Source organism: Corapipo altera, unplaced genomic scaffold (assembly GCF_003945725.1).
Source record: "Corapipo altera isolate COAL_440 unplaced genomic scaffold, ASM394572v1 59, whole genome shotgun sequence".
NCBI classification, from domain to species: Eukaryota; Metazoa; Chordata; class Aves; order Passeriformes; family Pipridae; genus Corapipo; species Corapipo altera.
The window spans coordinates 6,489,195-6,503,644 of NW_020884917.1; the positions used below are offsets into that span (position 1 = coordinate 6,489,195).

General features: G+C 38.9%; 1 protein-coding gene across 1 annotated transcript in view; it reads left to right on the top strand.

Annotated features, from left to right (window-relative positions):
• Positions 1–14,450, top strand: part of ITGA9 (integrin subunit alpha 9) — a 215,333-nt gene that overhangs the window by 154,673 nt on the left and 46,210 nt on the right. The window contains exons 19-22 of the mRNA XM_027655964.1: positions 3,579–3,665; positions 5,028–5,107; positions 8,350–8,439; positions 11,099–11,207. Of these exons, the coding sequence (XP_027511765.1) occupies positions 3,579–3,665; positions 5,028–5,107; positions 8,350–8,439; positions 11,099–11,207 (366 nt within the window). The remainder of the gene's footprint in view (positions 1–3,578; positions 3,666–5,027; positions 5,108–8,349; positions 8,440–11,098; positions 11,208–14,450) is intronic.

Sequence of the window (14,450 nt, forward strand, 5' to 3'; positions counted from 1 at the left end):
AGCTGCCCACTTCTGCAGACAGGTACTGGCTAAAGATGCCCATGAAGGAGACAGTTGGTGTCCCCCAGTGCAGACTGCACCAGCAGTGAGATGGGAAGAACATGAGCTGAAATTTCTCCTCTCTCAAGTCTTAAATTTAGCAAATTGCAACATTGCCAAGTCACTGCTTCTAGGCACCATATTAATATGATCACTAGCAACTTCCTGCTCTACTTAGTTGAAACCGCACATAATATTTAAACTTAAAAACACTTATGTCCAGAAATAAGGCCAATTTGTTGCACCTCTGCTTATTCCCCCAGTCACATACCCCAGGGGTTATGTTTGACAGTATTACACTGCAGAATCTGAGTGGTTGTTTCCCTATGTGCTCCTTATAATGGAGTTAGAACTTGACTGCTTCATTGCTCGTGTTATAATTATTAGGAACTTTTCTTTCTGTGATAAAGGACTTTGAGAAACAGACTGTGAGTCAGCCTGAGCTTCATATTTCTCATAACCAGGTCAATATTTGTTATACAGTAATAACTGTATAACAGCTATTTGACTAATTATCTGGCTATATATCTGATTGACTAAAAGTATAAAATGCTATGAAATGTTTCAAAAAGAAAACAAAGTTTTCCAGATAAACCTTCACAGTGTCTTGTTGGAAGGGAAACTTCTAACCCCTTTGGCTGTGTTTTCTATGTAAACTTGAAACTCATGCAGTAAGCTGAGTTCTCAGCTGAGTTGTGTTGTTATAGAGAAGCATTGCTCACAAAAAGCGTTATTACCTAACATGGGTGAGAAGTGGCATCCACAATTTCTGTAAACCCCGAGTTGCACTGCTCTTCCGTATTTGTAAGATAAGACAGCACCTACCCTTCAGACTGCTGGAACAGTGTGAAAATTAGTTCATTTAGTGCTTACAGAGTGAGAGAGAGTGTTAGAGAGCTGGCCACCATAGGAGGAAATTATTTTCTCTCCCTCCAAAACAGCTCACTGCAAATAAAGCCTGAAGCCAAACAGTGAGCAGTGAATGAAAACCAAAATATTTACTCATTAAGTTAGCTTCTCCATCCTAATCATGGAACAAGGCAAGGAGTCCATGGGAAAAGTTTTCTGGGTGGCCTGTGTAATTTATAAATGTATGGAAGGCTGAACTAGTGTGATACAGTCAAACTTAATCATTGAACTGGATGGTATGTTAATGAAGCCAGAAGGTTGGTCAAGTCAATCTTACTGCATCCATTAAACTTTTCCAAGCAACAACAGCAAAATAAGCCAATGCTGTGTTATCTGTCATTTGCTTAACAAGAAATTATAAAACCTGCAGCCTGCCAGCTCTCAGGGCTGCAAAGGCGCCAGTATGCAAAATGAACGAGTGCTCTTCTTCTGTTATCAAGATGAGAGTTCTTTCTTTTATCTTGTTGTTTCACATCTCTGAAGGGATATGGCCTTGAGGAGAGGAGGCAGTCTCTTGGGTCTGTCTAGTCACTGTCACCACGAGACGGCTATGCAATTAGAAACTCCTCTTGAAAGAACACGGGCTGGGATTTGATGAAAGATTGTTCATAGTTTGCCCCACTTAACAAGAGAAGTTGAATAACCCAGAACCATGAATATTTCCAGAGGAAACAGCTGTGAAATTTTTCATTTGGTTATGCAGCTCCTCGGAGTTTGTGTTCACTTTCTCTTGCATAAAACTGAGAACTTCACAGATTGCTGAGAGGAAAAGGGAGTGAAGGGGACACTTTACCCATGAAGCACTTGTTTTTCTGTTTTGTGTTAAATGGAGGAGAAAATCTAATGCACTGTATGACGATGGCAGCTCCGTACTACTGAAGCTAGGTATTTCATTTGCTAAGCAGTGCCATCTTTTGTATTTCTGGAAATAGAAGCCTACTGAAGATTGCAAGGAAACAAATCCAAAAAGAATCTGAATGGGGAGTCCACTACTCTGGCATTTTAGTAGTACTGCAGTAGTATCATTCCATTAGGCATTGATTTTCTCCTTACATTATTTTTGCTTCTCATGAAACCAGTGAAACACTGTCTGAGTCAGGTAAGAATTCGGTCTGTCATTTTCTAGAAGTGTGGGCCCTGATTTGGACCATGATTTTGAAGGTAAAAGAGACTTGTCTTTCAGATTATCACAGGAAGCAGTTCAAAGGTCAAGAATCTGAATGCTGTCAGATGCCTACTTAGAATAATAAAAATGTCTGTGAAGTGCTAAAGTTGTGCTTGGGTCAGAATGCGAAAGGCAGAGAGGCATTTCCTGGAGATGCTTATAACCCATGTTTATGGTTCAGGAAGCTACTTCCACATGTGCTTGTTCCAACTGAGAATGTTACCCCTGGAACTTGTAAGTGCGTATTTAAAGCAGAACTCATATTTGAAGCAATTTGGGAAATGTACACAAGGAAACAGAACCTGGGCTTTGCAAATTGCTGTAAATACTGAAAATAGGTCAAATAAATCATAGGTCTTGTTGCTAAGAGATTCTCAGCTACATGTCTAGAATAAAGTTAATTTATAGATTCAGATATCTAAAATTTCGGTGTTCGGATTGTAGCTGCATACCAATACTGTAGTTCCAGTGATGATGTAGTCAACAGCAGGGCCTAGAGAGGTATCCAGCCCAGTCTAAATTAAACACCTGCATTTAGTCTGCTGAACAGTTTTCTACATCCTTTGACTACAATGGGAGCAGTGACATGTAGATCACAAAGCAATCACTTGCTGTGTAGGCATCTAAAAATGTATATCAGATTCTGGAGTTGAATCCCACTCCTAAAGTTAGTGAGGATGAACTTGCCCACAGTGACAGAGCATTAAACTGTTCCCCAATAATCTGGAGATGAGAATATGCTGTCCTGAAGCCGGGCACTTATTTTATGGAGCAATTAAATATTCTCCATTCAACAGAAGTATTTCTGTTGTAGTTCAGTCACCAGTCAAGCAGGATAGGGCTGCTCTAACCATTGGCATTTGAATTATTGACAATATTCATAGTCAATGTTTAGCATGAGAAGAGGATCATCCCTCTACTTTATCTATGCCACCATTGCCTCACTAAAGAAGGTTGGTATCCTTACGAACATGATTCATTTTGTGGACTAGAGGAAGAGATCAGGGCAGTGAATGTCACCAGGACATTAACTTTCTCTCCTGCATCTGTGTGTGGCATGGCTTACTCACTGTCTCCTGACACAGTTCTCTTTTTATGGCATGGGTATCTGGAAAAACTACCTTGGGAAACTTGTATTCTGGATTATTTGAAAGCTGTCTTTTAATGAACAGAGGCAGAACTGATGGTCTGAGTTATCCAAGTACTTGGGCTGATCCCCTGGCTCTAATGTGTTTGGTCATGTGGTATTTTCTTATAGATATATATATATATCGCTCAGAATAAGGTTCTGACACTTGTCTTCTTCCCAGTACTAGTCTGACTGAGGTGGAGTAAGGAAGTGCTACACAGTGCTATAGTGGGAAATGTTTAGTATTCTACAATACGTCATCACAATGGTATTTCTTGGCAATCCTCTTTTTCTCCCCAAATCTATCATCTCATGTTCTTTTTTATTTTCTTACAGGAGGAGCTGGGCATTGCCTGTGAGTTGCTGGAATCAGATTTCCTCAAGTGCAGTGTGGGATTTCCTTTCATGAGATCAAATTCTAGGGTAATGTGATATTTGCAATTTGCAGAGTAACAGTTCATTCACCTCTGTCTCCGAGGAGTGGCTGGAAATAAACTGCTCTATTAAATGTCTGTGACTGATACTTTCTCTAGCTTTCTAACCCAGGTATCCAAGCCTTTCACGGTTACAGACTGTAGCTGTCCTCTTTCCCAGCATACAGAGCCAATGACAGTGCCCTGTGTAGTGCAATAAAATGCTTTTGAAAAATAATACAAGAGTTGCAGCTGTGAAAAGCTTGCATATTTCCTCTGTAGAAAATTAGAAAAGAACCCTCTGTCTTATTTATGTTGCCTTACTCTGTTTTTATCTTTCTCTTCTTTCACATTAAAGTGCAATTGAATTTATACAAATTACAATGAAAACGTACTAATGATTTTTTCATATTATGGTCTCCTGGTAGATTTTTTAAAGAGGATTTTGTTCAGTAATAGAAGATGCACTCTCTCATGATGTTTAAAAATCCAGCTGGGTTCTTTCTGTCACTAAACTGAGCTGGATAAATGACCAACTCAGAAAGGTGAGAAAATAGGGAATAACTTTAGGATGACCCAAACAAAAAGAGTCTGAAATTTTTCAGAAAGTTTCAATTTCATGAGCTAATCCTTTCCATTTGAATTGGGATATCCTTTGACCCAACACAAAAGTTTTTGTTTTCTTAGTCTTATTGACTGTTTCATGGTCTTTTGAAACATCTAAAAATATTTTAAACAGAATAGAAGAAATAAATGCAGTAGCAAAATATTATCTAGAATGTAAGAATGTAAACCGTTGAAATTAGTATGAATTTCGATACTGTTTCACTTGACCAAAACCCATTTTGGAGTTAGGCAGAAAAGTTGTTACATGGAGAAGTTATTCATCAAAGTAAATTCTCTTTTCAGAATTAGCACATGATTTCACCCATTATGATGGGTGTCCTGAATGCTGCTTTAGCTTGTACCACTTGCTCCAAGTCTCTGCAGGCCTGTGGTGTGATTTTTATTCCCGTAAAAGATGTCTTCAACAGCAAACATATAGATTGGTGCTGAGATAGTTTCAGGTAGTGATCCCCTTGTACTGGAAAACTGTTTCCCTGGCAAATGATCTCCTCAAGAAATATCTTTGAATGGCAATTCTAGTAAAGGCCTTTTCTCAATGAAAGGAAAAACCAAACTCTCTAGTATTTGATGAGAGGCAAAATGGCTAAGATTTAAAAGTTAATCTGCAGTAGAGGAAAATCTCTTACATGTATCAAAATATGCTACTTTTGTTCAACTAGACCAGTAAAATATATGTGAAGTTTCAGAATAAATACGTTTTGAAACACTATGCAGTATTTCTAACTACTGCTTTTTCTTTGCACAGTATGAGTTCAGTGTGATCTTTGACACAAGCCACTTGTCTGGGCAGGAAGAAACGCTTACCTTCCTTGTCACTGCCCAAAGGTAAGGGGACCTTTATGTGTCTGGATGACTTGGATATTCTTTATTGCATGAAGTGTGTATTACATATGCTTGACAGTTGTGTGATATTAGTTGTAGGCATGTATATGTATAGTAAATTAGGTTAAATTACTCAGGCTAAATGCATATATTTGGATAATGCAGAGGAAGCATGTGTTGAAGCTTCCTGAAAAATGAGATAGGATCATACACAGGTTTTCTTTGCCAGGCAGTTGCAATTCTGAAGAAGCAATCTGTATTCTCTCAGTTGAAAGGCTCTTGTGTTTCAGTGGCCATCTCTTTGGGCCCTGTATCAAGCTCTGCTCAGTTTATGATCAGCACCAGACAGAACCATTTGTTCCAGCATTTGAATGAAATAAGCATGCTTGGATCCAAACCAAAAAAGATAAATGCTTTAGTCAGATGGTCAGGGATCTCACTGACAGGTTCCAAAGTTGCATGTCTATTTTTCCCCCCTCTGGATCTTCAGTGAGCTATGACAGATTGCGGAAAATGGCTGAATAGGGTACTTCCCCCAGGGCACTTGAAGCAGGCATGGAAGTAGGTTGACGGCAAGTTTGCATCATAGGCATTCTATGTTGGGCAGAATAAAAGGTGTGACACGTGCTCTGTGTCTCCTAAGATGATGTACTACAAAGAAGCAGACTCCGTGGGTGATTCAGTCACAAGCACTGTCAAGGTCTATGTGGGAACCAATGCACAGCTGCATTAACATGGGCCATGAACTTCTGCTTTGATGTGCTGCATCTGTGACTAGTTCCTGCTTCCACTTACTGTGTGAGTGAGCCAACTTCATACTCTTCCATGTCAAAATCAGGATCTCCAGCCTGAATTCTCCTCCCAAACTGGATCACACTTCTCCAAACGGCTGGAGATGAGATGAGATATAGCAGCTGCTGAGTGACTCTCATGAGGCATAGTCTTCCCCTACAGTAACAGCTGTAGGTGGGATCAGATCCTGCAGCATGTAAGACTGGTATGAAACACTGAAAATGAGACCTTGCATCACCATGTCTTCCGCATTAGGGAAGTTTTATTCTCCCTGAGGAGAAGTGAATCTGTTGTTTAGGTGACCCTGTGATGTGTCTCAGTCAGACAGATACATCAATACATGCTGGGTGAATTCCAGCTGGTGCAAAGATGGGTCAGCAGTGCTTTAAACTTGCCCAGCCAGTGTTTTCCAGCTATTTTCTCCGCCTTTGATAGCACAGGACTTCCCTATGTAACCTCACTCCTCATATTTCTGTGCTGTGCCAGAGAGAAGGGCTAGTCAGTGCCTTTAGATGGAGCAAAGAAATAAACAGTAATTTTTATACATGATCAGAGTTGTTAAGAGAAAGTTTCTTATTCCAGAAGTTTGAGCAGGGTGACAGTTATGTTTGGAATGATTCAGCTGAACCTCCAAAGACAGCAATGCAGGCCTCAGTGCTGATTACCCTCATTTTGTCTGTGACTTTGGGCAAATTGCTCAATTCCCTTGCTGTCAAATAAGTGTAACAAGAGTTGGAGGAAGCCCTGAGGTAAAGTCAATGATAAAGAAATGGAGAGGAGGTGCCTGTGCTGTGACCAGGCTGCAATGAGTGAGGACATTGTTTTGACACAAAACTGGAGCTGGTGTGGCAGAAATGGCTGGACACAGAGAAGCTATGTCACACTCTTGTGGGAAAGGAAGTATTGCCATCCAAGTGGCCATTTAAGCCTGTGCCTTGAAGCTGCAAATTTGGCAGTAGCATCTGTAACAAGAGACTGGTTCAGTAGTGGGACAGATCAATTGGAGAAAGAACTTAACATTGCATTACATTGCTTTTACACTATTTGTTAAAAAAACCCCAAAACTAAAACAACAAACTACAATAAAACCCCAAACCCTCTTCTTTGCTTCCAGGTGATTACTGTTTTTCTAGAGCTAAATTGACTGAGATGTATTCTTCTTTTCTGACAGTACCTTAACTCCATTAGAAACAGATAAGAACATATCCATGAACCCTGTATAGAATTCTACTTACCTATTCTGTTTGCCACCATGGTATATCAGTATTTGTATTGGATGAGAAAGGTCTCCATTTTGGATTTTTCTGTAAGCCTATTCAGGGGAAGAGCTTTTATTAACTGATTTTTTTTCCAGGACCGAATGTTTGTGGGTTTTACTGTCTGGGCCATAGTTTTCTTAGCAGACATGGCCAGTGTGTCAGTTGCAGACAGCCGAACTGTATCTATGCATGTATGTGCCAGGAGGCTCTGTTTTTGTAATCTGAGCAACTCATAATCTACATGGTATCAGTTGGGATGTTACTGCCCTCAGTGATACTCTCCTCAAATAAATATGATCCTATCTTTTGTTTTGCCAGTTTGATTTGTGAGTAATCCAATGAACTGCAAGGCAAAAGTGATTCCAGAGTCATAGCTAAAGAAATGGGAAATATATGTAACATATCTTTCCAGATTGTTCTGAGCTGTCACCCACCAAGCAGACTCACCATCAGAATTAGAATAGCTGCAGGTTTGCATGTTAGACATGCATTTCAGGAACCTTTCCCGTATGTTAAGTGTTCACAGTGAAACAAAGTGACTCAAATGAGAGATAATTGCTCACTTTTCTTGTTCTTCTTTCTGCTTTTGACCAGCTGAGGCAACAGCCTTTGAAAATATAAAGTAGAAGCACTTTCATTTTGGCAGCTAAATACAGGAAAAGGGGAGTGGAACTGCTGAGAGGTTATGGCTGGTTCAGTGCAAGGGTCTCACCCAAAGAGCTGCTTGCAGTGGCGCCAAATTCGTGCTGTAGTACAATGCAGATACATTGAAAGCATTTTTTCATTTACTGAGTCAAGACCCTGTCTGGAGGACCCTCACAAACTGACATGCGGTCAGACTGGGAGAAAATGAACGCTTGCATTAAAGTCTAAATGTCCTTGTTTCTCTCCACTGTATGATGGCTGCTGTAGTTTCCCACAGACATTTGAATTCACACCTTGTTCCAACATTTTTTTTTTGTTGTGAGCCTGATCTGTCACAGCCATAGAAGAGCAGCCACAAAACACATGCTTTATGTGTCTGCTCTCTCAAAGACTGAGTGAACAAATGTAACTCTTAAGACTTCTTAAGGAACTGACGTCATTCAGATAGAGAGACTCAGAGTACAAGGCAGAGAGATGGTAGCTGTGAAACTGTGTGATATTGCAAATGCTGTCAATTTGCAGAATGTTTATTTTTCCTTTCTGGCATAGTGGAAACCTAGAACGCAGTGAATCTCTGCATGATAATATTCTAACCCTGTCGGTACCTCTGATGCATGAAGTGGCTTCGTCCATCAATGGGTAAGTATCAGTCACCAAAACAAACTCACTACCACTACTACTACTACTACTACTACTAATAATAATAATAATAATAACAACAACAACAATAATAATAGCTGGGTGTCTTTCAGTGAAAAAATAAATTCTTCTCTTTGTTTACATGTAGCCAGACTTGCTTTTCCTTGTTTCTCAAATTCTGGACATACAGACAGCCTCATTTGGTGTCTGGAAATTTTATTAATTCCAACACTGTACCTCTTTTACACACATTTCTAATTAATACTAATTAGTTACCATCACATTTATAGTAGGTATTTTAATGTCATGTTTGAATTCAAGTGATTCTTTATATCTGATGGGCCTTAAAATAAAAAAAAAAAAAAGAACAAGTAAACCATGGCCTATTTCTTAGGGCATGTCTTTAAGGAAATGGTTGAGAGTCACCAAGCCAAAGGTTAGGGTCAAATGTTCCAGGATTTCAAGGAGCTTGGTGAAGGTTGTTTGCCTTTCTATTTAATATCACAAACAGAATTTGCTTCTGCTTCTGTTCATTTTTCCACTCCCTCTACTCCCTAGTCTGCGAGGCATCTGACTATGAACTGGAGAGCATCACTCACCCTTTGATTGAAATACGTGTATAAAACATAGTTGTTGTGTCCTCTCCCCAAGGCTACACATGTACAAGTTCCTGCCTTTGTAGTTGCAACTCTTCCCTTCCACTTGGCATCTAGCATAAACAGTACTTGAGTTGGCACTGGGGGACCTGGTCACTGAAGGTGAATTAGCATTCATGTAGACCAAGAAAGCTGATATTAATTCCTAAACATACTGGGGAAGCAAAACTTCATCAGCAATGTCCCCAGAAGGTCAGTGTCTGTTTTAGCCACCATCTATGGGAACCCCCAGGCAATAGATATTGTCTAAATGACCAGTGCTGGTTGGCATCAGTAGAAATCAAATATTTCCTTGACTACTATGCTAGATGTGTAGGAAAAAAGCTAACTTGCACTGACATGGGATTTGACTGAAAAGGTGGGTAAACTCAGATTCATGGCCTAGACTGGGTTTTGTCACATAAAGTTGATTTCTATCTTGTTGCATGGAAATAAAATCCTTTTCAAAATCTATGAAAGGTATGCTTGAGCCTGCTCAGAGAAATGAAAAGCACTGTCAAACCTCACAAGATGACAAAGGACAAAAAGCAAGGACAAAAATCTCCTCCACATTGAGAGTACAGTCTCAGCAGCATGTTCTGAAAGTTTTTGAATGTTACAGATTCTTCAGAAATTTAACTCTGTATCCCTTGCTTCTTGATGCTTGGATACAGATGGATTTTTGTTCAGATTTACAGATATGAACACTTTCATTTGTATTGTTAGATCTGTTTGTTACCTACAGAATACTGCATGCCAAAAAATAATATAAGTTGGGCTCTTTTCTTTCTCTTCAAAATGTACTTTTTTAAAGCACAAGGTCTCTGAATTTATAAACCCCACTCAAATGACTATGTGGATTATTTTTTTCTTTCTCTTAGACATGGTTTAGTTAATTCAAGTTCACAGAAAAGTCCAATTGACAGAGAAAAGTTGGATTTATTGAAAGGCACAACATTCCCAGGCATGGTAACATTAGCAATACTCTTTTTTCAGACGTCTTTTTGAACCTTATTTATCCTATATGAATCTAGGGGAACAAACTTCATTCCTGGTCATAAATAGTCCAGAAGGGCTTGTACCGTGTTTGGGAGAAGCCTTCTAGCACAACACTGTAAATGGGAGGAGTAAATCTATCTCTCACTGTTTCCCCTAGCAACCCCTGGCATAGGAGCGAGACAGGAAAAAAGTAAATGTACCTAAACAGGCTTAAAATCCTGTCTCAAAAAGCTCTGACTCCAAAGGACAACCTGAGAAGGAAGCAGAGTTTTAGGCAGTGATGAGGACCAAGGTTTGTTTGAAATTACACCAGGACCATTTCTAGACAGTGGAACAGCCTGAGATTAGAAGGATGCACAAAGGATGCTTAAAGCACTCCTAGTCCTCTTCTGCAGGATTTCCAGGTACTGTGTTGTGCTTCCAAGTAATTTCTGATAAAATCCTACTGCATTTTACTGTGTGATCAGCTGATAAAAGTGGTTAAGGAAACTTGGCCTGTTCCACTGAACTTGAAAGCAGGTTATATCCCCTCTACTCTCTCCTTTAACCATCTCTGAATCATAAAGGTAGTAAAACTTGGATAATTAATCAAGTGTTTATTCCTGCTTGCTATGAAAATGTACTTCAGTGAATATGTAACTGAAAGTTACATAATTCCTATTAGTTACTGTTTCTTCAGATTGACTTCACAGTGCAATGATTTCCTGTGTTGCAAAAGCTGTGGGACTTGCACAAATCATCCATGGCAGGGGCCCTGGAGAAGAGGTTTTGTGATAGGAAAGGAGAAGAAGAGATAAGTAATGAAGTCTGCTTCAATGATGGGATGTTAATCCAGGTCAGTTGAGATGCTGCTTATGTAGTCTACTGTTGCCAAGAAGAAATCAAATCAGGAACAATAGATTAATATCAAATAGTCCCATAGAATTTCACATGACTGTAAAGCAAAGGTGCAAGTCAGCTGGACATAAATATATTTAATTTTGGTGACAAACTCAGCGTACTGTATCTGTATCTTGATCTTACAGAGAAGTCTTCCCTACTTCATTTTTCTATGGCGATTCTGTGGAAGCGTCCAACTTTGTTCAGTTGGAAAACCATGAATGCCTTTTCCAGTCTCTCAACTTCACCCTGCAGGTAAAACTCCTCCTTATTTTGTCTGCTCTCCTGCTTGACAGCACATTCTGGTTTTGTGTCTTTTTTATTCTGGGTGTGGTATGGACTTGTGACCGTGACTTTGAATCACAGTCATGGGCAGAATGGAAGCTTCGGACAATGTTTATCAGGAAGATCCTCCTGTTGAGTCATGAGGTTCCAAAAGAACTCCCTTACTTTCTAAACTCCTCCTCACAGAGGAGTCTGGGTGCAGCTGGATCCAATCCCAGCCCCAGACTTGGTCAACAGTTTATATGTAAAGGTCATATAGGTGTAATCGAGTCTTTATATGACATTGTCCCACAGGATTAAGAATGACAAAACAAATACATTTACATGAGTAACATAAATTATTTATTTAAACTGATGATGATAATGATTAGACTAAAATACTTTAGTCAGAATTATTTACCACATAATATAGTTTTATTAATAGTGCACTATTTATTAAATGAATAATTTCAAAGCTAGCTTTTATTAAGTAGAGATTGATGATACTCACCCATATCAAAAACCATGGGCAAATCTCTTGCACTCAGCCTCAAGGAGTAACGTTGAGGGACATCCCCACTCAAGGGAGGAATCTCTACACTCTCTCCTCAAAGGGATATGTTCTGCTGTTAAAAAGCAGAACTGGGCTTTTATAGTATAAAGTGATCGACTGTCGATCATATATCTTTATGCTACCTGTGTCAGCTATGCAGCCTTTAGCTCAGCAGCTTTAGACAAGTTATCAGTGCTATCATTTGTTGGTTCCTTTATCAGGAACTTTGTCTGCCACATCCTTACTGGTGCCAGTTTCTGTCAGGAAACACTGAATGTTTAACTTTGGGACTGACGAGTCAGGCTGCTTTCAGAATTCTTCAACACCAAAAGCAGCATGATCCACTTTCTCCATCCACTGCTGGTAACTTTTGCAAATAGGTAAAGTTCGAGCTGTTTTACCTCACCAAAGCAGAGCATCCTGCTAAAATGCTGTACAATGCATTCTTGATTGGATTCTGCATTTACAGTGTGCATAGATGGCATATGTCCTTTATCTGACTATATTATAACAAGAATTGTAAACAGGGCATCTCACTTCCATAAGTTGTTGCTCTTTTACCTTTCATCACATGCTGATTAAAGAACTCTAGTTACTCAAGTGCCACATCTTGGATGAAGTCACAGGTTAAAAGTGGAGAAGTAATTCTTTTTAGTGGCATGGTCTTTGAGCAGAGGAGTGGGCCGCCTTTGTCCATGAGAACAAACACATGCCTATGCAAGGGATTCAGACTTGCTAAATGCCCCAGTATGAAAATGTTTATGGCACTACTGATAAGAGTACAGTACAGGCAAGAGATGATGACACTAAAGAGACAGATGTGAGAAGTTTTAATTAAATATCTCACAGCATCTCAGCATTAGTCAATTATTACCTATATTACAGTACCAGTTAGATGGGTTCCTCATATGGCAAAACATATGGATGATTTATTATCACAAACTCTTGCGATGTGTTGAAAATTAACTTGTGCTGTGTTTCGCTGATGTGACTGTATCTATTACAAGCCCTTCAAACTCTTTTTGACCACTAGATGGAAGTAGAAAATGATGTCATGCAGAGGTAGGTTCATTTATTGAGAAAAATAGTGTTTCACCTTTTTTCTCCCTTTCTGTTCTCCTAGGCATGAATGCCACTCAGCTCATAATGAATAACACATCTGCCTCCATGGACAGATTGCGGTCCAGAGCAATTAAGCCCCCACTGTCATGTGGTGCCCTTAGCTATTTACTGAGAAGAAGTGAAAGCAGGATTTTAGGACATTAAAGCTTTTGTGAACCAGGCTGTTAATTCTTGTGATTCTGATTTCATTCTTGAGGATTGATAGGTTTTCCCCATCTTTCCCCCCATAGCCAGTTATTCATTAAAACCAGATAAAGAACAGAGACACTTATTTTTTAATTAGATGAATATTTTCAATAAAGCAAAGTGATAACAGGAAAGGGAGAGAGAATCCATGAGATTCTCTCTCATGGCAGAGCCTACTCATGCTCTTGTCTTTTATGCACACACTTAGAAGTTGCACTATTAATTTTTTTTTCCAAACAGAAACAGAAAATTATACTGGAACAAGTCACAGATGCGCTCTCCAGTAATGTGCTAAGCCTCATAACTGTGTGCGTCGGTGAGATAGGGCAGACTTTCATGATGGGCAAAGCATTGTTTGTATCACTCTTTGCTTAATTATTTTAAATGATTTGCCTGGCATTTATTTAACTTCTCCAGGTGGAGAAGAGTAATAGTTTCTTAACCAAGAAAAAGAGATGATTTACAAAAATATGGGGCTTTATAGCAGTTTTTATATGTGAAAAGCTATACAGGGTCCAGTGTTAATGGAAACAGATCTACGTCTTTTTTTTAGTAACAAGACATACAATGAAATGCCTTTTCTACAGTACTCTCAGAGAGATAATAAAGGTTTTTAAAGTGTCTCACATGAAACATTATGTTTATATTTCATGTAGCATTTATCATGCTTCGTTGTAGTGGGATTTCACCCCCTACCTGGAGCCTCAGTGTTTTTGTGATGATTTGGCATTGCAAACCGATTCTCTGTGTCAGTCAGACATTTCTTCAGATATAAACAGTGTTTAAAGAATGAAAACCTATTGGTTTTAATATTTGTACTTTACACAATTAACAACTGATTGTTGCATCTTTTAACAGTAGTGGATAAATATTCTAACGGGCTTAATGTTCTTACTGTATGCATTTATATTTGTGGTTTTTTACTGTATGCATTTATATTTGTTTTGTTAGAAAGAACCAGGACATATTTTTCGTAATAAAAAAATGTAGTTACAAATGAAAACTTATTTTCATTGAAAGTTTTCCATGGATTACTTCTTTTCAGCAAAAAATCATAAATTTTGGGATTTTCACTAGATACATTTCAGTGGTGGGCAGGAAATTCTTTGAGTTTTTGTCAAAATTTTGAGGGAAGGGGATTGATAGGAAGCTAATGTCTTTCACCAGAAGTTTAATTAAATTATAAACTCCAGAACTTGGATGGAAATTGTTCACATGCATTTTCTGGCAACTCACTCAGTAAACCTGCAGTCCAGCAGTCACAATAATTGTTTAGCTTCTGCTTCATAAGGAAAACATATACGGAATATAATGCAGTGGTTACCAGATGGAAATGAGAATGTTAACTGAGACAGTAATATTTCTTACAGCCT